The sequence below is a fragment of the Heterodontus francisci genome, chromosome 7 (assembly GCF_036365525.1).
Source record: "Heterodontus francisci isolate sHetFra1 chromosome 7, sHetFra1.hap1, whole genome shotgun sequence".
In the NCBI taxonomy this organism is placed as follows: Eukaryota; Metazoa; Chordata; class Chondrichthyes; order Heterodontiformes; family Heterodontidae; genus Heterodontus; species Heterodontus francisci.
The window spans coordinates 2,182,607-2,207,842 of NC_090377.1; the positions used below are offsets into that span (position 1 = coordinate 2,182,607).

Genomic DNA, 25,236 nt, shown 5'->3' on the forward strand with positions numbered 1-25,236 from the left:
TGTCCTGGGAGTGTTTGATGGGGACAGTGTAGAGGGAGTTTTACTCTGTATCTAACCCCCGTGCTGTACCTGTCCTGGGAGTGTTTGATGGTTGAGTGTAGAGGGAACTTCACTCTGTATCTAACCCCCGTTTTTTTTTTTTTTTTTCTATTTTTTCCAAATTGACCAGCCAATCCCAGTGCTGTACCTGTCCTGGGAGTGTTTGATGGGACAGTGTAGAGGGAACTTTACTCTGTATCTAACCCACGTGCTGTACCTGTCCTGGGGAGTGTTTGATGGGACAGTGTAGAGGGAACTTTACTCTGTATCTAACCCCCGTGCTGTACCTGTCCTGGGAGTGTTTGATGGGGACAGTGTAGAGGGAGCTTTACTCTGTGTCTAACCCCGAGCTGTACCTGTCCTGGGAGTGTTTGATGGTTCGGTGTAGAGGGAGCTTTACTCTGTGTCTAACCCCGAGCTGTACCTGTCCTGGGAGTGTTTGATGGGGGACAGTGTAGAGGGAGCTTCACTCTGTGTCTAACCCCGTGCTGTACCTTTTTCTCGGTTTCTGCAGGCAGTTGGTCTTTGTCGTCACTTTCACCATTTTCCTAGTCAGCTGTGTTGATTATGACATCCTGTTCGCTAACAAGGTGGTGAACAACACACATCGTGAGAATCAGCTGGTGAAAGTCAAGCTGCCGGACGCCTTCCTACCGCCGCATGTGTGCACTGCCAAGTAAGGATGCGGAGTCACTGTTGCTGCCTACTGGTAACAGGACCGAGTCATGTTTCGGGCCAGTCCAGTTAAATGTTGCAGATTTCCTTCCCTAATAGACTGAATCAGTTGAGTTTTTACACTGTGACAGCTCCTTTTGAAAGAAAGAGCTTGGATTTATATACTTAGAATTGCACAGTATTTACATCACAGAGGCTATTTAGCCCAGCTGGACCATGCTTGTGTAAGCCATAGGATCCTAGGAAATAGGAGCAGGAGTAGGCCATTTGGCCCATCGAATCTGCTCCACCATTCAAACAGATCATGGCTGATCACCTACCTTTTTTTTTCCCCACTATCCCAGTATCCCTTGATGTCGTTAGTATCCAGAAATTTATCGACTTGTATCTTGAACATGCTCAATGATTGAGCTTCCACAGCCCTCTGGGTAGAGAATTGCACAGATTCACCACCCGCTGAATAAAGAAATTCCTTCTCATCTCAGTCTTAAATGGCTGCCCCCTATCCTGAGACTGTGCCGCCCTGTTCTAGACTTACCAGCCAGAGCAAACATCCTATCCACATCCACCCTGTCACGCACTGTAAGAATTTTGTGAGTTTCAATGAGATCACCTTTCGTTATTCGAAACTCTAGAGAATACAGACCCAGTTTCTGTAATCTCTCCTCATAAGGCAATCTCGCCATCCCAGGGATTCGTCTGATGAACCTCCGTTGCACTCGCTCTGTGGCAAGTATATCCTTCCTTTGATGAGATCAAAACTGTACACAATACTCCAGATGCGGTCTCACAAAAGGCTTTATACAATTGCAGCAATACATATTTACTCCTGTACTCAAATTCCCTTGCAATGAAGGCCAACATACCATTTGCTGCCTTAATTGCTCACTGCACCTGCATGTTAGCTTTCAGTGACTCATGAACAAGGACACCCAGGTCCCTTTGTACATTAACACTTCTCAACCTCTCACCATTTAAGGAATACTCTGCCTTTCTGTTTTTTCTACCAAAGTGGATCACTTCACACTTATTCACATTATATTCCATCTGTTCTGTTCTTGCCCATTCATTTACCTGTCCAAATCCCCCTGAAGCCTCCTTGCATCCTGCTCACAACTTACATTCCCTTCTAGTTTTGTCATCAGCAAATCTGGAAATATTACAATTGGTCCCCATATTCAAAACACTTATAAAGATTATGAACAGCTGTGGCCCAAGCACTGATCCTTGTAGTACCCCACTAGTAACATCCTGCCATCCTGAGAATGACCCGTTTATTCCTACTCTCTGCTTTCTGTCTGTTACCAATTCTCAATCCATTGCAGTATATTACCCCCAATCCCATGTGCTCTAATTTTGTTTACTAACCTCCTGTCTGGGACCTTATCAAAAACCTTCTGAAAATCCAAATACACCACATCCACTGGTTCTCCTTTATCTATACGACAAGCAACATCCCCAAAAAAACTCTTTTAGCAGGTTTGTCAAACATGATTTCCCTTTCACAAATCCATGTTGACTCTGCCCAAACATATCATTATTTTCTAAGTGTCCAGTTATCTCATTCTTTGTAATAGATTCTAACATTTTCCCTACTGCTGACATCAAACTAACAGGTCTTTAATTCTCGGTTTCTCTCTCGTTCCCTTGTTAAATAGTGGGGTTACATTTGCAACTTTCCAGTCTGCAGGAACCCTTCCAGAATCTTTAGAATTTAGAAAGATAATCACCAATGCATCCGCTATCTCTATTGCCACCTCCTACAATATTCAGGGACGTAGCTCAGCTGGACCAGGGGATTTATCAACTTTCAATCTAATTTTCTTGCAGTCCACCTTTGTTTCTAGCTAGCTTACATTCATAATCTCTCTTCCCTTTCTTTATCAGTTTCTTTGTCCTTTTTTGTTAGACTCTCAATTGATCCCAATCCTTGTGCTTACCACTTTTTCTGGCGACCTTATAAGCCACTTCCTTTGACCTAATGCAATCTTTAACTTCTTTTGTTAGCCACGGTTGATTCATTTTTCCTGTTGGGGTTTTGTGCCTTAGAGGAGTGTATATTTGTTGTAAACCATGTAATACTTCTTTAAATACTAGCCATTACCTGTCTACCGTCAAATCCTCTAATATATTTTCCCAATCCCCCATAGCCAACTTCCCCTCATCCCTTCCTAGATTCCTTTGTTCAGATTTAAGACCCTAGTTTCAGAATGAACTATATCTCTTTCAAACTTAATGTAGAATTCTGTCACATTGTGGTCACTATTTCCTAATGGCTCCTTTGCAGCAAGGTTATTAATTAGCCCTTTCTCATTGCGTAATACTAAATCTAAAATAGCCCAATCCCTAGTTGGTTCTTCAACATACTGCTCCAGAAAGCCATCTCGTACACAGTCTGGGAATTCATCCTTCACAACATTAGTGCTAATTAGGTTTACCCAATCTATATGTAAATTGATGTCGTCCATTATTACTGTATTGCCTGTATTTATACCGCTCCACATGAGCTACCTCCTACCCTCTTCATGTAACCCCATCAACATATCCTGCTCCTTTCTCCCTCGTGTTTATCCAGCTTCCTCTTAAATGTGTCTATACGATTCACCTCAACCACTCCCTGTGATGATGCGTTTCACAAGTGGCGTGGTCGTTGCTTACTGCAAGAGTTCCTGTTTTTCAGGATCCGGCAAAATGTGCTGATCATCTTCATCCTGCTGATTGCTGGAGTGTTCTGGGTTCATCGGCTGGTGAAATTCATCTACAACATTTGCTGCTACTGGGAGATTCGGGCATTTTACAGGAGTGCCCTGAAGATACCCATGGTATGTTACTCCTCCTCTTAGTTCTGGTTCCAGCTTCCTGCTGCTCATGTTCCCTGGGGTTAAGGTGAGAGCAGCTGAGTGAGGGCAGCCCTGTATCTCGAGTGGGGCTTGAACCCAATTCCTTGTGACTGAGGTCTGAATCCTTTTTTTTATTCATTCATGGGATGTGGGTGTCACTGGCCAGGCCAGCATTTATTGCCCATCCCTAATTGCCCTTGAGAAGGTGGTGGTAAACTGCCTTCTTGAACCGATGCAGACCATTTGGGGTAGGTACAGCCACAGTGCTGTTAGGAAGGGAGTTCCAGGATTTTGACCCAGGGACAGTGAAGGAACGGCGGTATAGTTCCAAGTCAGGATGGTGTGTGACTTGGAGGGAAACTTGCAGGTGTTGGTGTTCCCATGTATTTGCTGCTCTTGTCCTTCTCGGTGGTAGAGGTCGTGGGTTTGGAAGGTGCTGTCTGAGGAGCCTTGGTGAGTTGCTGCAGTGCATCTTGTAGATGGTACACACTGCTGCCACTGTTTGTCGGTGGTGGAGGGAGTGAATGTTTGTGGATGGGGTGTCAATCAAGTGGGCTGCTTTGTCCTGGATGGTGTCAAGCTTCTTGATTGTTGTTGGAGCTGCATCCATCCAGGCAAGAGGAGAGTATTCCATCACACCCCTGACTTGTGCCTTGTAGATGGTGGACAGGCTTTGGGGAGTCAGGAGGTGAGTTACTCGCCTCAGGATTCCTAGCCTCTGACCTGCTCTTGTAGCCATGGTATTTATATGGATACTCCAGTTCCGTTTCTGGTCAATGGTAGCCCCTAGGATGTTGATAGTGGGGGATTCAGCGATGGTAATGCCATTGAATGTCAAGGGGAGATGGTTCGATTCTCTCTTGTTGGAGATGGTCATTGCCCGGCACTTGTGTGGCGCAAATGTTACTTGCCACTTATCAGCCCAAGCCTGGATATTGTCCACGTCTTGCTGCATTTCTACACAGACTGCTTCAGTATCTGAGGAGTCACGAATGGTGCTGAACATTGTGCAATCATCAGCGAACATGCCCACTTCTGACCTTATGATTGAAGGAAAGTCAATGATGAAGCAGCTGAAGATGGTTGGGCCTAGGACACTACCCTGAGGAACTCCTGCAGTGATGTCCTGGAGCTCAGATGATTGACCTCCAACAACCACAACCATCTTCCTTTGCGCTAGGAATGACTCCAACCAGTGGAGGGTTTTCCCTCTGATTCCCATTGACCTAAGTTTTGCTAGGATTCCTCGATGCCATACTCAGTCAAATGCTGCCTTGATGTCAAGGGCAGTCACTCTCACCTCACCTCTTGAGTTCAGCTCTTTTGTCCATGTTTGAACCAAGGCTGTAATGAGGTCAGGAGCTGAGTGGCCCTGGTGGAACCCAAACTGAGTGTCACTGAGCAGGTTATTGCTAAGCAAGTGCTGCTTGATGGCACTGTTGATGACACCTTCCATCACTTTACTGATGATTGAGAGTAGTCTAATGGGACGATAATTGACCGGGTTGGACTTGTCCTGCTTTTTGTGTACAGGACATACCTGGGCAATTTTCCACATTGCAGGGTAGATGCCAGTGTTGTAGCTGTACTGGAACAGCTTGGCTAGGGGCGCGGCAAGTTCTGGAGCACAGGTCTTCAGTACTATTGCCGGAATATTGTCAGGGCCCAAAGCCTTTGCAGTATCCAGTGCCTTCCGTCATTTCTTGATATCACGCGGAGTGAATTGAATTGGGTAAAGTCTGGCATCTGTGATGCTGGGGACTTCAGGAGGAGGCCGAGATGGATCATCGACTCGGCACTTCTTGCTGAAGATTGTTGCAAATGCTTTAGTCTTATCTTTCGCACTGATGTGCTGGGATCCCCCATCATTGAGGATGGGGATATTTGTGGAGCCACCTCCTCCAGTTAGTTGTTTAATTGTCCACCACCATTCACGGCTGGATGTGGCAGGACTGCAGAGCTTACATCTGATCCATTGGTTATGGGATCGCTTAGCTCTGTCTATCGCATGCTGCTTGCACAGTTTGGCATGCAGATAGTCCTGTGTGTAGCTTCACCAGGTTGACCCCTCATTTTGAGGTATGCCTGGTGCTGCTCCGGGCATGCCTCCTGCACTCTTCATTGAACCAGGGTTGATCTCCTGGCTTGATGGGGATGTGCCGGGCCATGAGGTTACAGATTGTGGTTGAGTACAATTCTGCTGCTGCTGATGGCCCACAGCACCTCATGGATGCCCAGTTTTGCATTGCTAGATCTGTTCGAAATCTATCCTATATAGCACGGTGATAGTGCCACACAACACAATGGAGGGTATCCTCAATGTGAAGGCGGGACTTCTTCTCCGGAACGACTGTGCAGTGGTTACTCCTGCCAATACTGTCATGGACAGATGCATCTGAGGCAGGCAGATTGGTGAGGACAAGGTCAAGTATGTTTTCCCCTCACCACCTGCCACATACCCAGTCTAGCAGATATGTCCTTTGGTACTTGGCCAGATTGGTCAGTAGTGGTGCTATCGAGCCACTCTTGGTGATGGACATTCAAGTCCCCCACCCAGCGTACAGTACATTTTGTGCCCTCGCCACCCTCAGTGCTTCCTCCAAGTGGTGTTCAACATGGAGGAGTACTGATTCATCAGCTGAGGGTGGACGGTCGGTGGTAATCAGCAGGAGGTTTCCTTGTCCATGTTTGACCTGATGCCATGAGACTTCATGGAGTCCAGATTCGATGTTGAAGATTCCCAGGGCAACTCCCTCCCTACTGTATACCATTGTGCTGCCACCTCTGCTGGGTCTGTCCTGCCGGTGGGACAGGACATACCCGGGGATGGTGATGGCAGTGTCTGGGACATTGTCTGTAAGGTATGATTCTGTGAGTATGACTATGTCAGGCTGTTGCTTGACTAGTCTGTGGGACAGCTCTCCCAACTTTGGCACAAGCCCCCAGATGTTAGTAAGGAGGACTTTGCAGGGTAGACAGGGCTGGGTTTGCCATTGTCGTTTCCGGTGCCTAGGTCGATGCCGGGTGGTCCCTCCGGTTTCATTCTACCACTGAGCCAATGGCACGGTTGGATTTACTGGGCAGTGTGCGTTCAGGCAGGTTGTACCATGCATCTGGATTTTAAATATCATTCATGGGATGTGGGCATCGCTGGCCAGGCCAGCATTTATTGCCCATCCCTAATTGCCCTTGAGAAGGTGACGGTGAGCTGCAATCTTGAACTGCTGCAGTCCATGTGAGGTAGATACACCCACAGTGCTGTTAGGAAGGGAGTTCCAGGATTTTGACCCAGTGACAGTGAAGGAACGGTGATATAGTTCCAAGTCAGGATGGTGTGTGACTTGGAGGGGAACTTGGAGGTGGTGGAGCGGGTGGTCAAGTAGGGAGGGGTGGGGGGGTGAGGATGTTGAGGGTGGTGATGGCTGCTGACTAGGGGGCCTGCTTTGTCCTGAATGTTGTCGATACTGCTCAAATGTTGTTGGAGGTGTATCATAGTCATAGAGTTATATAGCACAGAAACAGGCCCTTCAGCCCATCGTGTCAGAGGGTGGTGAGTGCCTGGAACTTGCTGCCGGGGGAGGTGGTGGAAGCAGGTACGATAGCGACGTTTAAGAGGCATCCTAACAAATACATGAATAGGATTGGAATAGAGAGATACGGTCCCCGGAAGTGCAGAAGGTTTTAGTTTAGGCAGGCATCAAGATCGGCGCAGGCTTGGAGGGCCGAATGGCCTGTTCCTGTGCTGTACTATTCTTTGTTCTTTTGTGTCTGTGCCGGCCATCAAGCACCTAACTACTCTAATCCCATTTTCCCGCACTTGACCCGTAGCCTTGTATACTATGGCGTTTCAAGTGCTCATCTAAATACTTCTTGAATGTTGTGAGGGTTCCTGCCTCGACCACCTCTTCAGGCAGTGTGTTCCAGATTTCAACCACCCTCTGAGTGAAATATTTTTCCTCAAATCCCCCTAAACCCTCCTGCCCCTCACCTTAAATCTGTGCCCCCTGGTTATTGACCCCTCCACAGGGGAAAAAGTTTCTTCCTATCTAACCTATCAATGCCCCTCATAATTTTGTATACCTCAATCATGTCCCCCCTCAGCCTTCTCTGCTCTAAGAAAAACAACCCGAGCCTTTTTAGTCTCTCTTCATAGCTGAAATGCTCCAGCCCAGGCAACATCCTGGTGAATCTCCTCTCCACCCTCTCCTGGGCAATCACATCCTTACTATAGTGTGGTGGCCAGAACTGTACACAGTACTCCAGCTGTGGCCTAACTAGCGTTTTATACAGCTCCATCATAACCTCCCTGCTCTTGTATTCTGTGCCTTGGCTAATAAAGGCAAGTATCTCATATGCCTTCCTAACCACCTTATCTGCTGCCTTCAGTGATCTATGGACAAGTACACCAAGGTCCCTCTGACCCTCTGTACTTCCCAGGGTCCTACCATCCATTGTATATTCCCTTTCCTTGTTTGTTCTCCCAAAATGCATCACCTCATACTTCTCAGGATTAAATTCCATTTGCCGCTGCTTCGCCCATCTTACCAGCCCATCTATATCGGCCTGTAATCTAAGGCTTTCCTCCTCACGATTTCCAACACCACCAATTTTCGTGTCATCTGCAAACTTACTGATCATACCTCCTATATTCACGTCTAAATCATTAATGTACACTACAAACAGTAAGGGTCCCAGCACCGATCCCTGCGGTACACCACTGGTCACAGGCTTCCACTCGCAAAAACAACCCTCGACCATCACCCTCTGCCTCCTGCCACTAAGCCAATTTTGGATCCAATTTGCCAAATTGCCCTAGATCCCATGGGCTCTTACCTTCTTAACCAATCTCCCATGCGGGACCTTATCAAAAGCGGGACCAGCGGGGGAATAGCAGGGGTCTGTGGGGACCAGCAGAGGAATAGCAGGGGTCAGTGGGGACCGGCGGGGGAATAGCAGGGGTTAGTGGGGACCGGCGGGGGAATAGCAGGGGTCAGTGGGAACTAGCGGGGGTAGTTGGGGACCAGCAGAGGAATAGCAGGGGTTAGTGGGGACCGGCGGGGGAATAGCAGGGGTCAGTGGGAACTAGCGGGGGTAGTTGGGGACCAGCAGGGGACTAGCAGGGGTTAGTGGGGACTAGCAGGGGTTAGTGGGGACTAGCAGGGGTTAGTGGGGACTAGCAGGGGTTAGTGGGGACTAGCAGGGGTTAGTGGGGACTGGCAGGGGTTAGAGGGGACTGGCAGGGGTTAGTGGGGACTGGCAGGGGTTAGTGGGGACTGGCAGGGGTTAGTGGGGACTGGCAGGGGTTAGTGGGGACTGGCAGGGGTTAGTGGGGACTGGCAGGGGTTAGTGGGGACTGGCAGGGGTTAGTGGGGACTGGCAGGGGTTAGTGGGGACTGGCAGGGGTTAGTGGGGACTGGCAGGGGTTAGTGGGGACTGGCAGGGGTTAGTGGGGACTGGCAGGGGTTAGTGGGGACTGGCAGGGGTTAGTGGGGACTGGCAGGGGTTAGTGGGGACTGGCAGGGGTTAGTGGGGACTGGCAGGAGTTAGTGGGGACTGGCAGGGGTTAGTGGGGACTGGCAGGGGTTAGTGGGGACTGGCAGGGGAATAGCAGGGGTCGTTGGGGACCAGTGGGGGAATAGCGGGGGTCAGTGGGGACCAGAAGGGGAATAGCAGGGGACAGTGGGAACCAGCAGGGGAATAGACGGGGTTAGTTGGGACTAGCGGGGGTCAGTGGGGACCAGCGGGGGAATAGCAGGGGACAGTGGGGACCAGCAGGGGTTAGTTGGGACTAGCGGGGGTCAGTGGGGACCAGCGGGGGAATAGCAGGTGTTAGTTGGGACTAGCGGGGGTCAGTGGGGAATAGCAGGGGTCAGTGGGGACCAGCAGGGGAATAGCAGGGGTCAGTGGGGACCAGCAGGGGAATAGCAGGGGTCAGTGGGGACCAGCAGGGGAATAGCAGGGGTCAGTGGGGACCAGCAGGGGAATAGCAGGGGTCAGTGGGGACCAGCAGGGGAATAGCAGGGGACAGTGGGGACCAGCAGGGGAAGAGCAGGGGTCAGTGGGGACCAGCAGGGGAATAGCAGGGGTCAGTGGGGACCAGCAGGGGAATAGCAGGGGACAGTGGGGACCAGCAGGGGAATAGCAGGGGACAGTGGGGACCAGAAGGGGAATAGCAGGGGACAGTGGGGACCAGCAGGGGAGTGAGGGATGTGGGCTGATGCTGTCCTGCTGTGTTTCAGGCACATCTTCCCTACTTCAGCTGGCAAGAGGTGCAAGCTCGCATTATCCAGATTCAGAAAGAGCATCAGATCTGCATCCACAAGAGGGAGCTGAGTGAATTGGACATCTACCACCGCATACTGCGTTTCAAGAACTACACAGTGGCCATGATCAACAAATCCCTTCTGCCGATTCGTTTTCAAGTCCCATTCCTTGGCGATGTGGTCTTCTACACTAGGGGCTTGAAGTACAACTTTGAGCTGATCTTCTTGTGGGGGCCAGGATCTCTGTTCCAGAATGAGTGGAGTTTGAAGCCGGAGTACAAGAGGGCAGGGAACCGCTTGGAGCTGGCTGAGAAGCTCAGTACCCGTATCCTGTGGATTGGTATCACCAACCTACTTCTGTGCCCGATCATCCTGATCTGGCAAATTCTTTACGCTTTCTTCAGCTACACTGAGGTCATCAAACGAGAGCCAGGCAGCCTGGGGGCTCGCTGTTGGTCACTATATGGCCGATGTTACCTGCGCCACTTCAATGAGCTGGACCATGAGCTACAGTCTCGGCTCAGCAAGGGATACAAGGCGGCCTCCAAATACATGAACTGCTTCCAGTCCCCATTGCTGAGTGTCCTGGCCAAAAACCTCACCTTCTTTGCTGGGTCAATCCTGGCCGTACTCATTACTCTCACCGTGTACGATGAGGACGTTCTTGCTGTCGAGCATGTGCTGACCACAATAACTCTCCTTGGCCTCTGTGTTACTGTGTGTAGGTGAGAGTCCCAGGTGGATTCGACTAGGGCGAGGGGAGAGAACTGGGAGAGACATTTCTGGGGGCAGGCGATGACACGGGACATCCACTGGGAATGTTCTGCCAGTTTGTGCGCTCCAGACTTGAGCACAAAATTCAGGCTGACGCTCCCAGCGCCGCGCTGAGGGAGGGGCCGCGCTGAGGGAGGGGCCCGGGCTGAGGGAGGGGCCCGGGCTGAGGGAGTGCCGCCCTGTGGGTGGAAGGGGCCGCGCTGAGGGAGTGCTCTGGCTGAGGGAGCGCTGCCCTGTGGGAGGGGCCGTGCTGCGGGAGTGCCGCCCTGTGGGTGGGAGCGCCGCCCTGTGGGCGGGGCCACGATGAGGGAGTGCTCTGGCTGAGGGAGGGGCTGCCCTGTGGGAGGGACTGTCTTGTGGGTGAAATGTTTAATCTATGGCCCTGTTTTCCCGCTCAGATAAATGTAGAAGATCCCGTGGCATTATTCCGAAGATGAGCACGGGAATTCTCCTTGATGTTGTGGCAAATATTTTTCCCACAACTAACATCTTTATTTAAACAAAAGTTGCATGGATTGGTTGCTGTGTTTTAGTATTGTTACTGCTGATTTGTCTCCAGTATATGTGAACAGTCTTTCTTTTGTTCAGGTGTTTTATCCCAGATAAACATATGGTGTTCTGCCCGGAGCAACTTCTGAGGGTCATCCTGTCTCATATCCACTATATGCCTGATCACTGGCAGGGGACAGCAAATCGCTACGAGACCAGGGACGAGTTTGCTCAACTTTTCCAGTACAAAGCTGTAAGGACCTCCTGTGTGGAGCTTGGTTCTAGATTTGAGGGACCATCAGACAGAGCTGCAGTTGACATATTAAACACTCCCATAGAGGGGGGGGCATTGAGGGTGGGCCAGATTCTGCAGAAATATGTGCGGCCAGTCCCCTGAACGGGGTTACGTGTAGGCGGGCAAAGAGAACATGCACACAATAGTGAGAACTGGGACTGAGCCGTGTGCATTATAGTGTCTGTGAGCACTGGGACTGAGCCGTGTGCATTATAGTGTCTGTGAGCACTGGGACTGAGCAGTGTGTATTATAGTGTCTGAGCACTGGGACTAAGCAGTGTGTATTATAGTGTCTGATCACTGGGACTGAGCAGTGTGTATTATAGTGTCTGTGAGCACTGGGACTGAGCCGTGTGTATTATAGTGTCTGATCACTGGGACTGAGCAGTGTGTATTATAGTGTCTGATCACTGGGACTGAGCCGTGTGTATTATAGTGTCTGATCACTGGGACTGAGCAGTGTGTATTATAGTGTCTGATCACTGGGACTGAGCCGTGTGTATTATAGTGTCTGATCACTGGGACTGAGCCGTGTGTATTATAGTGTCTGTGATCACTGGGACTGAGCCGTGTGTATTATAGTGTCTGTGATCACTGGGACTGAGCCGTGTGTATTATAGTGTCTGATCACTGGGACTGAGCAGTGTGTATTATAGTGTCTGATCACTGGGACTGAGCAGTGTGTATTATGATGTCTGATCACTGGGACTGAGCAGTGTGTATTATAGTGTCTGTGATCACTGGGACTGAGCCGTGTGTATTATAGTGTCTGATCACTGGGACTGAGCCGTGTGTATTATAGTGTCTGATCACTGGGACTGAGCCGTGTGTATGATAGTGTCTGATCACTGGGACTGAGCAGTGTGTGTTATAGTGTCTGATCACTGGGACTGAGCCGTGTGTGTTATAGTGTCTGATCACTGGGACTGAGCCGTGTGTATTATAGTGTCTGATCACTGGGACTGAGCAGTGTGTATTATAGTGTCTGTGATCACTGGGACTGAGCAGTGTGTATTATAGTGTCTGTGATCACTGGGACTGAGCAGTGTGTATTATAGTGTCTGATCACTGGGACTGAGCCGTGTGTATTACAGTGTCTGATCACTGGGACTGAGCGGTGTGTATTATAGTGTCTGATCACTGGGACTGAGCAGTGTGTATTATAGTGTCTGATCACTGGGACTGAGCAGTGTGAATTATAGTGTCTGTGATCACTGGGACTGAGCCGTGTGTATTACAGTGTCTGTGATCACTGGGACTGAGCGGTGTGTATTATAGTGTCTGATCACTGGGACTGAGCCGTGTGTATTATAGTGTCTGTGATCACTGGGACTGAGCCGTGTGTATTATAGTGTCTGATCACTGGGACTGAGCCGTGTGTATTATAGTGTCTGATCACTGGGACTGAGCCGTGTGTATTATAGTGTCTGTGATCACTGGGACTGAGCCGTGTGTATTATAGTGTCTGATCACTGGGACTGAGCCGTGTGTATTATAGTGTCTGATCACTGGGACTGAGCCGTGTGTATGATAGTGTCTGTGATCACTGGAACTGAGCCGTGTGTATTATAGTGTCTGATCACTGGGACTGAGCCGTGTGTATTATAGTGTCTGATCACTGGGACTGAGCAGTGTGTATTATAGTGTCTGATCACTGGGACTGAGCCGTGTGTATTATAGTGTCTGATCACCTGGGACTGAGCCGTGTGTATTATAGTGTCTGATCACTGGGACTGAGCAGTCTGTATTATAGTGTCTGATCACTGGGACTGAGCCGTGTGTATTACAGTGTCTGTGATCACTGGGACTGAGCGGTGTGTATTATAGTGTCTGATCACTGGGACTGAGCCGTGTGTATTATAGTGTCTGATCACTGGGACTGAGCCGTGTGTATTATAGTGTCTGATCACTGGGACTGAGCCGTGTGTATGATAGTGTCTGTGATCACTGGAACTGAGCCGTGTGTATTATAGTGTCTGATCACTGGGACTGAGCCGTGTGTATTATAGTGTCTGTGATCACTGGGACTGAGCCGTGTGTATTATAGTGTCTGATCACCTGGGACTGAGCCGTGTGTATTATAGTGTCTGATCACTGGGACTGAGCAGTGTATTATGATGTCTGATCACTGGGACTGAGCAGTGTGTATTATAGTGTCTGTGATCACTGGGACTGAGCCGTGTGTATTATAGTGTCTGTGAGCACTGGGACTGAGCAGTGTGTATTATAGTGTCTGATCACTGGGACTGAGCCGTGTGTATGATAGTGTCTGAGCACTGGGACTGAGCCGTGTGTATTATAGTGTCTGATCACTGGGACTGAGTCGTGTGTATTATAGTGTCTGTGAGCACTGGGACTGAGCAGTGTGTATTATAGTGTCTGTGATCACTGGGACTGAGCCGTGTGTATTATAGTGTCTGTGATCACTGGGACTGAGCAGTGTGTATTATAGTGTCTGTGATCACTGGGACTGAGCCGTGTGTATTACAGTGTCTGTGATCACTGGGACTGAGCGGTGTGTATTATAGTGTCTGATCACTGGGACTGAGCAGTGTGTATTATAGTGTCTGATCACTGGGACTGAGCAGTGTGTATTATAGTGTCTGATCACTGGGACTGAGCAGTGTGTATTATAGTGTCTGATCACTGGGACTGAGCAGTGTGTATTATAGTGTCTGTGATCACTGGGACTGAGCAGTGTGCATTATAGTGTCTGATCACCTGGGACTGAGCAGTGTGTATTATAGTGTCTGTGATCACTGGGACTGAGCAGTGTGCATTATAGTGTCTGATCACCTGGGACTGAGCAGTGTGTATTATAGTGTCTGATCACTGGGACTGAGCAGTGTGTATTATAGTGTCTGATCACTGGGACTGAGCAGTGTGTATTATAGTGTCTGATCACTGGGACTGAGCCGTGTGTATTATAGTGTCTGATCACTGGGACTGAGCAGTGTGTATTATAGTGTCTGATCACTGGGACTGAGCAGTGTGTATTATGATGTCTGATCACTGGGACTGAGCAGTGTGTATTATAGTGTCTGATCACTGGGACTGAGCAGTGTGTATTATAGTGTCTGATCACTGGGACTGAGCCGTGTGTATTATAGTGTCTGATCACTGGGACTGAGCAGTGTGTATTATAGTGTCTGATCACTGGGACTGAGCAGTGTGTATTATGATGTCTGATCACTGGGACTGAGCAGTGTGTATTATGATGTCTGATCACTGGGACTGAGCAGTGTGTATTATAGTGTCTGATCACTGGGACTGAGCAGTGTGTATTATAGTGTCTGATCACTGGGACTGAGCAGTGTGTATTATAGTGTCTGATCACTGGGACTGAGCAGTGTGTATTATAGTGTCTGATCACTGGGACTGAGCAGTGTGTATTATAGTGTCTGATCACTGGGACTGAGCAGTGTGTATTATAGTGTCTGATCACTGGGACTGAGCAGTGTGTATTATAGTGTCTGATCACTGGGACTGAGCAGTGTGTATTATAGTGTCTGATCACTGGGACTGAGCAGTGTGTATTATAGTGTCTGATCACTGGGACTGAGCAGTGTGTATTATAGTGTCTGATCACTGGGACTGAGCAGTGTGTATTATAGTGTCTGATCACTGGGACTGAGCAGTGTGTATTATAGTGTCTGATCACTGGGACTGAGCAGTGTGTATTATAGTGTCTGTGAGCACTGGGACTGAGCAGTGTGTATTATAGTGTCTGATCACTGGGTCTGAGCCGTGTGTATTATAGTGTCTGTGATCACTGGGACTGAGCCGTGTGTATTATAGTGTCTGTGATCACTGGGACTGAGCCGTGTGTATTATAGTGTCTGTGATCACTGGGTCTGAGCCGTGTGTATTATAGTGTCTGTGATCACTGGGACTGAGCCGTGTGTATTATAGTGTCTGTGATCACTGGGACTGAGCCGTGTGTATTATAGTGTCTGTGATCACTGGGACTGAGCCGTGTGTATTATGGTGTCTGTGATCACTGGGACTGAGCCGTGTGTATTATAGTGTCTGTGATCACTGGGACTGAGCCGTGTGTATTATAGTGTCTGATCACTGGGACTGAGCAGTGTGTATTATAGTGTCTGTGATCACTGGGACTGAGCCGTGTGTATTATAGTGTCTGTGATCACTGGGACTGAGCCGTGTGTATTATAGTGTCTGTGATCACTGGGACTGAGCCGTGTGTATTATAGTGTCTGTGAGCACTGGGACTGAGCCGTGTGTATTATCGTGTCTGTGATCACTGGGACTGAGCAGTGTGTATTATGGTGTCAGATCACTGGGACTGAGCAGTGTGTATTATGATGTCTGATCACTGGGACTGAGCCGTGTGTATTATAGTGTCTGATCACTGGGACTGAGCCGTGTGTATTATAGTGTCTGATCACTGGGACTGAGCAGTGTGTATTATAGTGTCTGTGAGCACTGGGACTGAGTTATAGGAACATCGGACTTCGGAATAGGAAGAGGTAATTGAGCCCTTTGAGCCTGCTCCGCCATTCGATTAGATCATAGAAACTTAGAAAATAGGAGCGGGAGTAGGACATTCGGCCTTTCGAGCCTGCTCCGCCACTCATTATGATCATGGCTGATCATCCAACTCAGTAACCTGTTCCCGCTTTCGCCCCATACCCTTTGATCCCTTTAGACGCAAGAGCTATGTCTAACTCCTCCTTGAAAACATACAATGTTTTGGCCTCAACTGCTTTCTGTAGTAGCGAATTCCGCAGGCTCACCACTCTCTGGGTGAAGAAATTTCTCCTCATCTCAGTCCTGAAAGGTTTACCCCGTATCCTTAGGCTATGACCCCTGGTTCTAGACTCCCCCACCATCGGGAACATCCTTCCTGCATCGACCCTGTCAAGTCCTGTTAGAATTTTATAGGTTTCTATGAGATTCCCCCTCACTCTTCTGATCTCCAGTGAATATAATCCTAACCGACTCAATCTCTCCTCATACATCAGTCCCGCCATCCAGGAATCAGTCTGGTAAACCTTTGCTGCACTCCCTCTTTAGCAAGAACATCCTTCCTCAGATAAGGAGACCAAAACTGCACACAATATTCCAGGTGTGGCCTCACCAAGGTCCTGTATAATTGCAGCAAGACATCCCTTCTCCTGTACTCGAATCCTCTCGCTATGAAGGCCAACATACCATTTGCCTTTTTTTACCACCTGCATGCTTACCTTCAGCGACTGGTGTACGAGAACACTCAGGTCTCGTTGCATATTCCCCTCTCTCAGTTTATAGCCATTCAGATAATCTGCCTTCCTGTTTTTGCTACCAAAATGGATAACCTCACATTTATCTACGTTATACTGAATCTGCCATGCATTAGCCCACTCACTCAAACTGTCCAAATCACCCTGAAGCCTCTCTGCATCCTCCTCACAGCTCACCCTCCCACCCAGTTTTGTGTCATCTGCAAATTTGTTGACATTACATTTAGCTCCCTCATCTAAATTGTTACTGTATATTGTGAATAGCTGGGGTCCCAGCACCGATCCCTCCGGTACCCCACTGGTCACTGCCTGCCATTCGGTAAAAGACCCATTTATCCCTACTCTTTGTTTCCTGTCCGCCAAGCAATTTTCTATCCATCGCAATACACTACCCCCAATCCCATGCGCTTTAATTTTACACACTAATCTCTTATGTGGGACTTTGTCTAAAGCCTTCTGAAAGTCCAAATAAACCACATCCACGCAGGTGAATGAGGTAGTCAAGAAAGCATACGGCATGCTTGCCTTCATCGGTCGGGGCATAGAGTATAAAAATTAGCAAGTCTTGTTGCAGCTGTACAGAACCTTATTTAGGCCACACTTAGAATATTGCGTGCAATTCTGGTTGCCACACTACCAGAAGGACGTGGAGGCTTTGGAGAGGGTACAGAGGAGGTTTACCAGGATGTTGCCTGGTCTGGAAGGCATTAGCTATGAGGAGAGGTTGGATAAACTCGGATTGTTTTCACTGGAACGACGAAGGTGGAGGGGCGACATGATAGAGGTTTACAAAGTTATGAGCGGCATGGACAGAGTGGATAGTCAGAAGCTTTTTCCCAGGGTGGAAGAGTCAGTTACTAGGGTACATAGGTTTAAGGTGTGAGGGGCAAAGTTTAGAGGGGATGTGAGAGGCAAGTTTTTTACACAGAGGGTGGTGAGTGCCTGGAACTTGCTGCCAGGGAAGGTGGTGTGGTGGAAGCAGATACGATAGCGACTCTTAAGAGACATCTTGACAAATATATGAATAGGAAGGGAATAGAGGGATATGGACCCCGGAAGTGAGAAGGTGTTAGTTTAGGCAGGCATCAAGATCGGCGCAGGCTTGGAGGGCCGAATGGCCTGTTCCTGTGCTCTACTATTCTTTGTTCTTTGTTCACTGGCTCCCCCTTGTCAACTCTACTAGTTACATGCTCGAAGAATTCTAGTGGATTTGTCGAGCATGATTTCCCTTTCGTAAATCCATGCTGACTCTGTCCGATTCTACCACTGTTCTCTAAGTGCTCTGCTATAAAATCTTTGATGATGGACTCTAGAATTCTCCCCACTACTGACATCAGGCTGACTGGTCTCTAATTCCCTGCTTTCTCTCTACCTCCCTTTTTAAATAGTGGGGTTACATTAGCTACCCTCCAATCTGTAGGAACTGTTCCAGAGTCTGTAGAATCTTGGAGTATGACCACCAATGCATCTACTATTTCTCGGGCCACTTTCGTAAGTACTCTGGGATGCAAACCATCAGGCCCTGGGGATTTATCAGCCTTCAATCCCATCAATTTCCCCAACGCCATTTCTCTACTCGTACCTAGGCTCAACTATCACCAGTAACCTGTCTCTAGATGCAGAAATCAACAAGCGCATGGGTAAGGCTTCCACTGCTATGTCCAGACTGGCCAAGAGAGTGTGGGAAAATGGCGCACTGACACGGAACACAAAAGTCCGAGTGTATCAGGCCTGTGTCCTCAGTACCTTGCTCTACGGCAGCGAGGCCTGGACAACGTATGCCAGCCAAGAGCGACGTCTCAATTCATTCCATCTTCGCTGCCTTCGGAGAATACTTGGCATCAGGTGGCAGGACTATATCTCCAACACAGAAGTCCTTGAAGCGGCAAACACCCCCAGCTTATACACACTACTGAGTCAGCGGCGCTTGAGATGGCTTGGCCATGTGAGCCGCATGGAAGATGGCAGGATCCCCAAAGACACATTGTACAGCGAGCTCGCCACTGGTATCAGACCCACCGGCCGTCCATGTCTCCGTTATAAAGACGTCTGCAAACGTGACATGAAATCGTGTGACATTGATCACAAGTCGTGGGAGTCAGTTGCCAGCATTCGCCAGAGCTGGCGGGCAGCCATAAAGACAGGGCTAAATTGTGGTGAGTCGAAGAGACTTAGTAGTTGGCAGGAAAAAAGACAGAGGCGCAAGGGGAGAGCCAACTGTGCAACAGCCCCAACAAACAAATTTCTCTGCAGCACCTGTGGAAGAGCCTGTCACTCCAGAATTGGCCTTTATAGCCACTCCAGGCGCTGTTTCACAAACCACTGACCACCTCCAGGCGCGTATCCATTGTCTCTCGAGATCAGGAGGCCCAAAAGAACTGATTTCTTTCAGTTCCTCTCTCTCACTAAGCCCTGTGTTCCCCAACATTTCTGGTATGATATTTGTGTCCTCCTTTGTGAAGACACAACCAAAGTATGCATTTAGTTGCTCAGCCAATTCTTTATTTCCCCATAATAAATTCCCCTGTTTCTGACTGTAAGGGACCTACATTTCTCTTCACCAATCTTTTTCTCTTCATATACCTATAGAAACTTTTACCGTCAGTTTTTATGTTCCTCGCAAGTTTACTCTCTTACTCTATTTTCCCCTTCTTAATCAATCCCTTGGTCCTCCTTTGCTGAATTCTAAACTGCTCCCAACCCTCAGGTCTGTTGTTTTTCTTGGCAAATTTATATGCCTCTTCCTCGGATCAGGGCTGATCTGGTTGTGATCTCAACTCCACTTTTCTGTCTGTTCCCCCATAACCCTTGACTCCCTTGTCTATCAAAGATCTATCTAACTCAGCCTTGAATACATTCAATGACCCAGTGTCCACTGTTTTCTTGGGAAGAGAATTCCACTGACAACGACCCTCAGAGAAAAATTTCACCTAATCTCCTTATTGAAAGGGAGACCCTTTGTTCTTAAACTGTGTCCCTAGTTCCAGTCTCCCCCACAAGAAGAAACGTCTTCCCGCTGTCCACTCGATCAAGCCCCATCGGGATCTTGCATGTTTCAATAAGATCATCTTTCTCTACTCCAATGGATGTAGGTTCAACCTTACTTCAAAAGCCTTTCATCCCTGGAATTAGTCAAGTGAACTTTCTCTGAACCCCTTCAAATGCAAATATGGGGGCTAAAATTGTACATAGTACTCCAGATGTGGTCTCACCATGGTCTTGAACAGCTGGAGTAAAACTTGCCTACTTTTATACTCCAGCCCCCTTGCAATAAACACCAACATTCCATTTGCCTTCCTGATCATTTGCTGTACTTGGATACTGATCTTTACTGATTCATTTCCCAGGATACCCAGATCCTTCTGTACTGCAGGGTTCTGCAGTCTTTTCTGTTTAAATAATATACTGCTTTTCTATTCTCCCTGCCAAAGTGGACAAGTTCACATTTTCCTACTTTAGGTTCCATCTGCTAATTTTTTTGCCCACTCACTTAACCTAAATTTGTAGACTCTATGTCTTCTTGACAACTTACTCTCCTGCAAATCTTGATGTCATCGGCAAATTTAGCTACCATACATTCAGTCCCTTCATCCATTCATTGATATAGCTGGTAAATAGTTGAGGCCCCAGCACTGATCCCTGTGGCTCTAGTTACATCGTGCCAACCCGAAAAAGACCCATTTATCACTACTCTCTGCTTCCTGTTCGCTAACAATTCCGATGTCCTTGCTCTGTCCACATTACCCCCTACACCATGAGCTCTTATTTTGTGGTAACCTTTGATGTGGCACCTTATCAAATGCCTTTTGGAAATCCAAGTACACTACATCTACAGGTTCCCCTTTATCCACCTTGCTTATTACTTCCTCAAAAACCTCTAATAAATTAGTCAAACACAGTTTCCCTTTCATAAAACTATGTTAGCTCTGCCTAATTGCATTGAGAGTTTCTAAGTAAAATAAAAATAAGAAATGCTGGAAATACTCAACAGGTCTGGCAGCATCTGTGGAGAGAGAAGCAGAGTTAATGTTTCAGGTCAGTGACCAGTGAACTGGCCAGTTCTGATGAAAGGTCACTGACAAAGAACAAAGATAATTACAGCACAGGAACAGGCCCTTCGGCCCTCCAAGCCTGCGCCGATCCAGATCCTCTATCTAAACATGTCGCCTATTTTCTAAGGTTCTGTATCTCTTTTCTTCCTGCCCATTCATGTATCTGTCTAGATACATCTTAAAAGACGCCATCGTGCCCGCATCTACTACCTCCGCTGGCAACGCGTTCCAGGCACCCACCACCCTCTGCGTAAAGAACTTTCCACGCATATCCCCCCTAAACTTTTCTCCTTTCACTTTGAACTCGTGTCCTCTAGTAATTGAATCCCCCACTCGGGGGAAAAAGCCTCTTGCTATCCACCCTGTCTATACCTCTCATGATTTTGTACACCTCAATCAGGTCCCCCCTCAACCTCCGTCTTTCTAATGAAAATAATCCTAATCTACTCAACCTCTCTTCATAGCTAGCGCCTTCCATACCAGGCAACATCCTGGTGAACCTCCTCTGCACCCTCTCCAAAGCATCCACATCCTTTTGGTAATGTGGCGACCAGAACTGCACGCAGTATTCCAAATGTGGCCGAACCAAAGTCCTATACAACTGCAACATGACCTGCCAACTCTTGTACTCAATACCCCGTCCGATGAAGGAAAGCATGCCGTATGCCTTCTTGACCACTCTATTTACCTGCGTTGCCACCTTCAGGGAACAGTGGACCTGCACACCCAAATCTCTCTGTGCATCAATTTTCCCCAGGACTTTTCCATTTACTGTATAGTTCACTCTTGAATTGGATCTTCCAAAATGCATCACCTCGCATTTGCCCTGATTGAACTCCATCTGCCATTTCTCTGCCCAACTCTCCAATCTATCTATATTCTGCTGTATTCTCTGACAGTCCCCTTCACTATCTGCTACTCCACCAATCTTGGTGTCGTCTGCAAACTTGCTAATCAGACCACCTATACTTTCCTCCAAATCATTAATGTATATCACAAACAACAGTGGTCCCAGCACGGATCCCTGTGGAACACCACTGGTCACACGTCTCCATTTTGAGAAACTCCCTTCCACTGCTACTCTCTGTCTCCTGTTGCCCAGCCAGTTCTTTATCCATCTAGCTAGTACACCTTGGACCCCATGCGCCTTCACTTTCTCCATCAGCCTGCCATGGGGAACCTTATCAAACGCCTTACTGAAGTCCATGTATATGACATCGACAGCCCTTCCCTCATCAATCAACTTTGTCACTTCCTCAAAGAATTCTATTAAGTTGGTAAGACATGACCTTCCCTGCACAAAACCATGTTGCCTATCACTGATAAGCCCATTTTCTTCCAAATGGGAATAGATCCTATCCCTCAGTATCTTCTCCAGCAGCTTCCCTACCACTGACGTCAGGCTCACCGGTCTATAATTACCTGGATTATCCCTGCTACCCTTCTTAAACAAGGGGACAACATTAGCAATTCTCCAGTCCTCCGGGACCTCACCCGTGTTTAAGGATGCTGCAAAGATATCTGTTAAGGCCCCAGCTATTTCCTCTCTCGCTTCCCTCAGTAACCTGGGATGGATCCCATCCGGACCTGGGGACTTGTCCACCTTAATGCCCTTTAGAATACCCAACACTTCCTCCCTCCTTGTGCCGACTTGACCTAGTGTAATCAAACATCTGTTCCTAACCTCAACATCCGTCATGTCCCTCTCCTCGGTGAATACCGATGCAAAGTACTCGTTTAGAATCTCACCCATTTTCTCTGAGTCCAAGCAAAACATTCCTCCTTTGTCCTTTAGTGGGCCAATCCTTTCTCTAGTTACCCTCTTTCTCCTTATATATGAATAAAAGGCTTTGGGATTTTCTTTAACCCTGTTTGCTAAAGATATTTCATGACCCCTTTTAGCCCTCTTAATTCCTCGTTTCAGATTGGTCCTACATTCCCGATATTCTTTCAAAGCTTCGTCTTTCATCAGCCGCCTAGACCTTATGTATGCTTCCTTTTTCCTCTTAGCTAGTCTCTCAATTTCACCTGTCATCCATGGTTCCCTAATCTTGCCATTTCTATCCTTCATTTTCACAGGAACATGTCTCTCCTGCACGCTAATCAACCTCTCTTTAAAAGCCTCCCACATATCACATGTGGATTTACCTTCAAACAGCTGCTCCCAATCTACATTCCCCAGCTGCTGCCGAATTTTGGTATAGTTGGCCTTCCCCCAATTTAGCACTCTTCCTTTAGGACCACTCTCGTCTTTGTCCATGAGTATTTTAAAGCTTACGGAATTGTGATCACTATTCCCAAAGTAGTCCCCTACTGAAACTTCAAACACCTGGCCGGGCTCATTCCCCAACACCAGGTCCAGTATGGCCCCTTCCCGAGTTGGACTATTTACATACTGCTCTAGAAAACCCTCCTGGATGCTCCTTACAAATTCTGCTCCATCTAGACCTCTAACACTAAGTGAATCCCAGTCAATGTTGGGAAAATTAAAATCTCCTATCACCACCACCCTGTTGCTCCTACATCTTTCCATAATCTGTTTACATATTTGTACCTCTATCTCACGCTCGCTGTTGGGAGGCCTGTAGTACAGCCCCAACATTGTTACCGCACCCTTCCTATTTCTGAGTTCTGTCCATATTGCCTCACTGCTCGAGTCCTCCATAGTGCCCTCCTTCAGCACAGCTGTGATATCCTCTTTGACCAGTAATGCAATTCCTCCACCCCTTTTACCTCCCTCTCTATCCCGCCTGAAGCATCGATATCCTGGGATATTTAGTTGCCAATCATGCCCTTCCCTCAACCAAGTCTCAGTAATAGCAATAACATCATACTCCCAGGTACTAATCCAAGCCCTAAGTTCATCTGCCTTACCTACTACACTTCTTGCATTAAAACAAATGCACCTCAGACCACCAGTCCCTTTATATTCATCATCTGCTCCCTGCCTGCTCTTCCCCTTAGTCACACTGACTTCATTATCTAGTTCCTTACAGGCTTTTGTTACTACCTCCTTCCTGTCAACTGACCTCAATTGGTTCCCATCCCCCTGCCACATTAGTTTAAACCCTCCCCAACAGCGTTAGCAAAAGCACCCCCAAGGACATTGGTTCCAGTCCGGCCCAGGTGTAGACCATCCAATTTGTAATAGTCCCACCTCCCCCAGAACCGGTCCCAATGTCCCAAAAATCTGAACCCCTCCTTCCTGCACCATCTCTCAAGCCACCCATTCATCCTGACTATTCTTTCATTTTTACTCTGACGATCACGTGGCACTGGTTGCAATCCTGAGATTACTACCTCTGAGGTCCTGCTTTTTAACTTGGCTCCTAACTCCCTAAACTCTGCTTGTAGGACCTCATCCCGTTTTTTACCTATATCATTGGTGCCTATGTGCACAATGACAACTGGCTGTTCACCCTCCCCCTTTAGAATGTTCTGCAGCCGATCTGAGACATCCCTGACCCGTGCACCTGGGAGGCAACATACCATTCGGGAGCCTCGTTTTCGACCACAGAACCGCCTATCTACTCCCCTTACAATCGAATCCCCTACGACTATAGCCCTTCCACACTTTTTCCCGGCCTTCTGAACAGCAGAGCCAGCCACGGTGCCATGGACCTGGCTACTGCTGCCTTCCCCTGGTGAGCCATCTCCCTCAACAGTATCCAAAACGGTATACTTGTTTTGGAGGGAGATGACTGCAGGGGACTCCTGCGCTGCCTTCCTGCTCTTTCGCTGCCTTTTGGTCACCCATTCCCTTTCTCCCTCAGCAATCCTAATCTGCGGTGTGACCAATTCACTAAACGTGCTATCCACGACCTCCTCAGCATCGCGCATGCTCCAAAGTAAGTCCATCCGCAGCTCGAGAGCCGTCATGCAGTCTAACAAGAGCTGCAGCTGGACACACTTCCTGCACGTGAAGGAGTCAGGGACATTAGCCATGTCCCTGAGCTCCCACATTGAGCAAGAGGAGCATGACACGGGTCTGAGATCTCCTGCCATTTTTAATCTTAAGCTTAACTTAGTTAAATGAAAAAGGAACGGAAAGTTTTTACCAATCACGATAAAACCAGAGAAATAGAAAAAGCCTTACCTTATAAACACCCCACCGAGTCCTTTTTTTTTGGTTAGAGGAGGAGGGCGGGTGGGAGACACTACAAGTGTGGTGTCTCGGGTTCAGAAACCGCCCAAATATATAGCGTTTTACTTACCCAGCAGCCCCCTGGCCTCCGCCGAAAACAAAAGGAAATTAAGTTTACTTTCAAACTGACCTTCCCAGCTGCTCACTCGCTCACACTCTGCTCCCGAAAAAGCTGCTGCAATGAAAGGAAAGTTATTTTAAACCGCCCAAATATATAGTGTTTTACTTACCCAGCAGCCTCCTGGCCTCCGCCGAAAACAAAAGGAAATTAAGTTTACTTTCAAACTGACCTTCCCAGCTGCTCACTCGCTCACACTCTGCTCCCGAAAAAGCTTCCCAGCTGCTCACTCGCTCACACTCTGCTCCCGAAAAAGCTGCTGCAATGAAAGACCTGAAACGTTAACTCTGCTTCTCTCTCCATA

At 48.1% G+C, this 25,236-nt stretch overlaps 1 protein-coding gene across 1 annotated transcript in view; it reads left to right on the top strand.

The window, feature by feature from the left end:
* atg9a (ATG9 autophagy related 9 homolog A (S. cerevisiae)) overlaps positions 1-25,236 on the top strand; it is a 107,303-nt gene that overhangs the window by 57,482 nt on the left and 24,585 nt on the right. The window contains exons 5-8 of the mRNA XM_068034703.1: positions 554-715; positions 3,395-3,536; positions 9,794-10,542; positions 11,180-11,333. Of these exons, the coding sequence (XP_067890804.1) occupies positions 554-715; positions 3,395-3,536; positions 9,794-10,542; positions 11,180-11,333 (1,207 nt within the window). The remainder of the gene's footprint in view (positions 1-553; positions 716-3,394; positions 3,537-9,793; positions 10,543-11,179; positions 11,334-25,236) is intronic.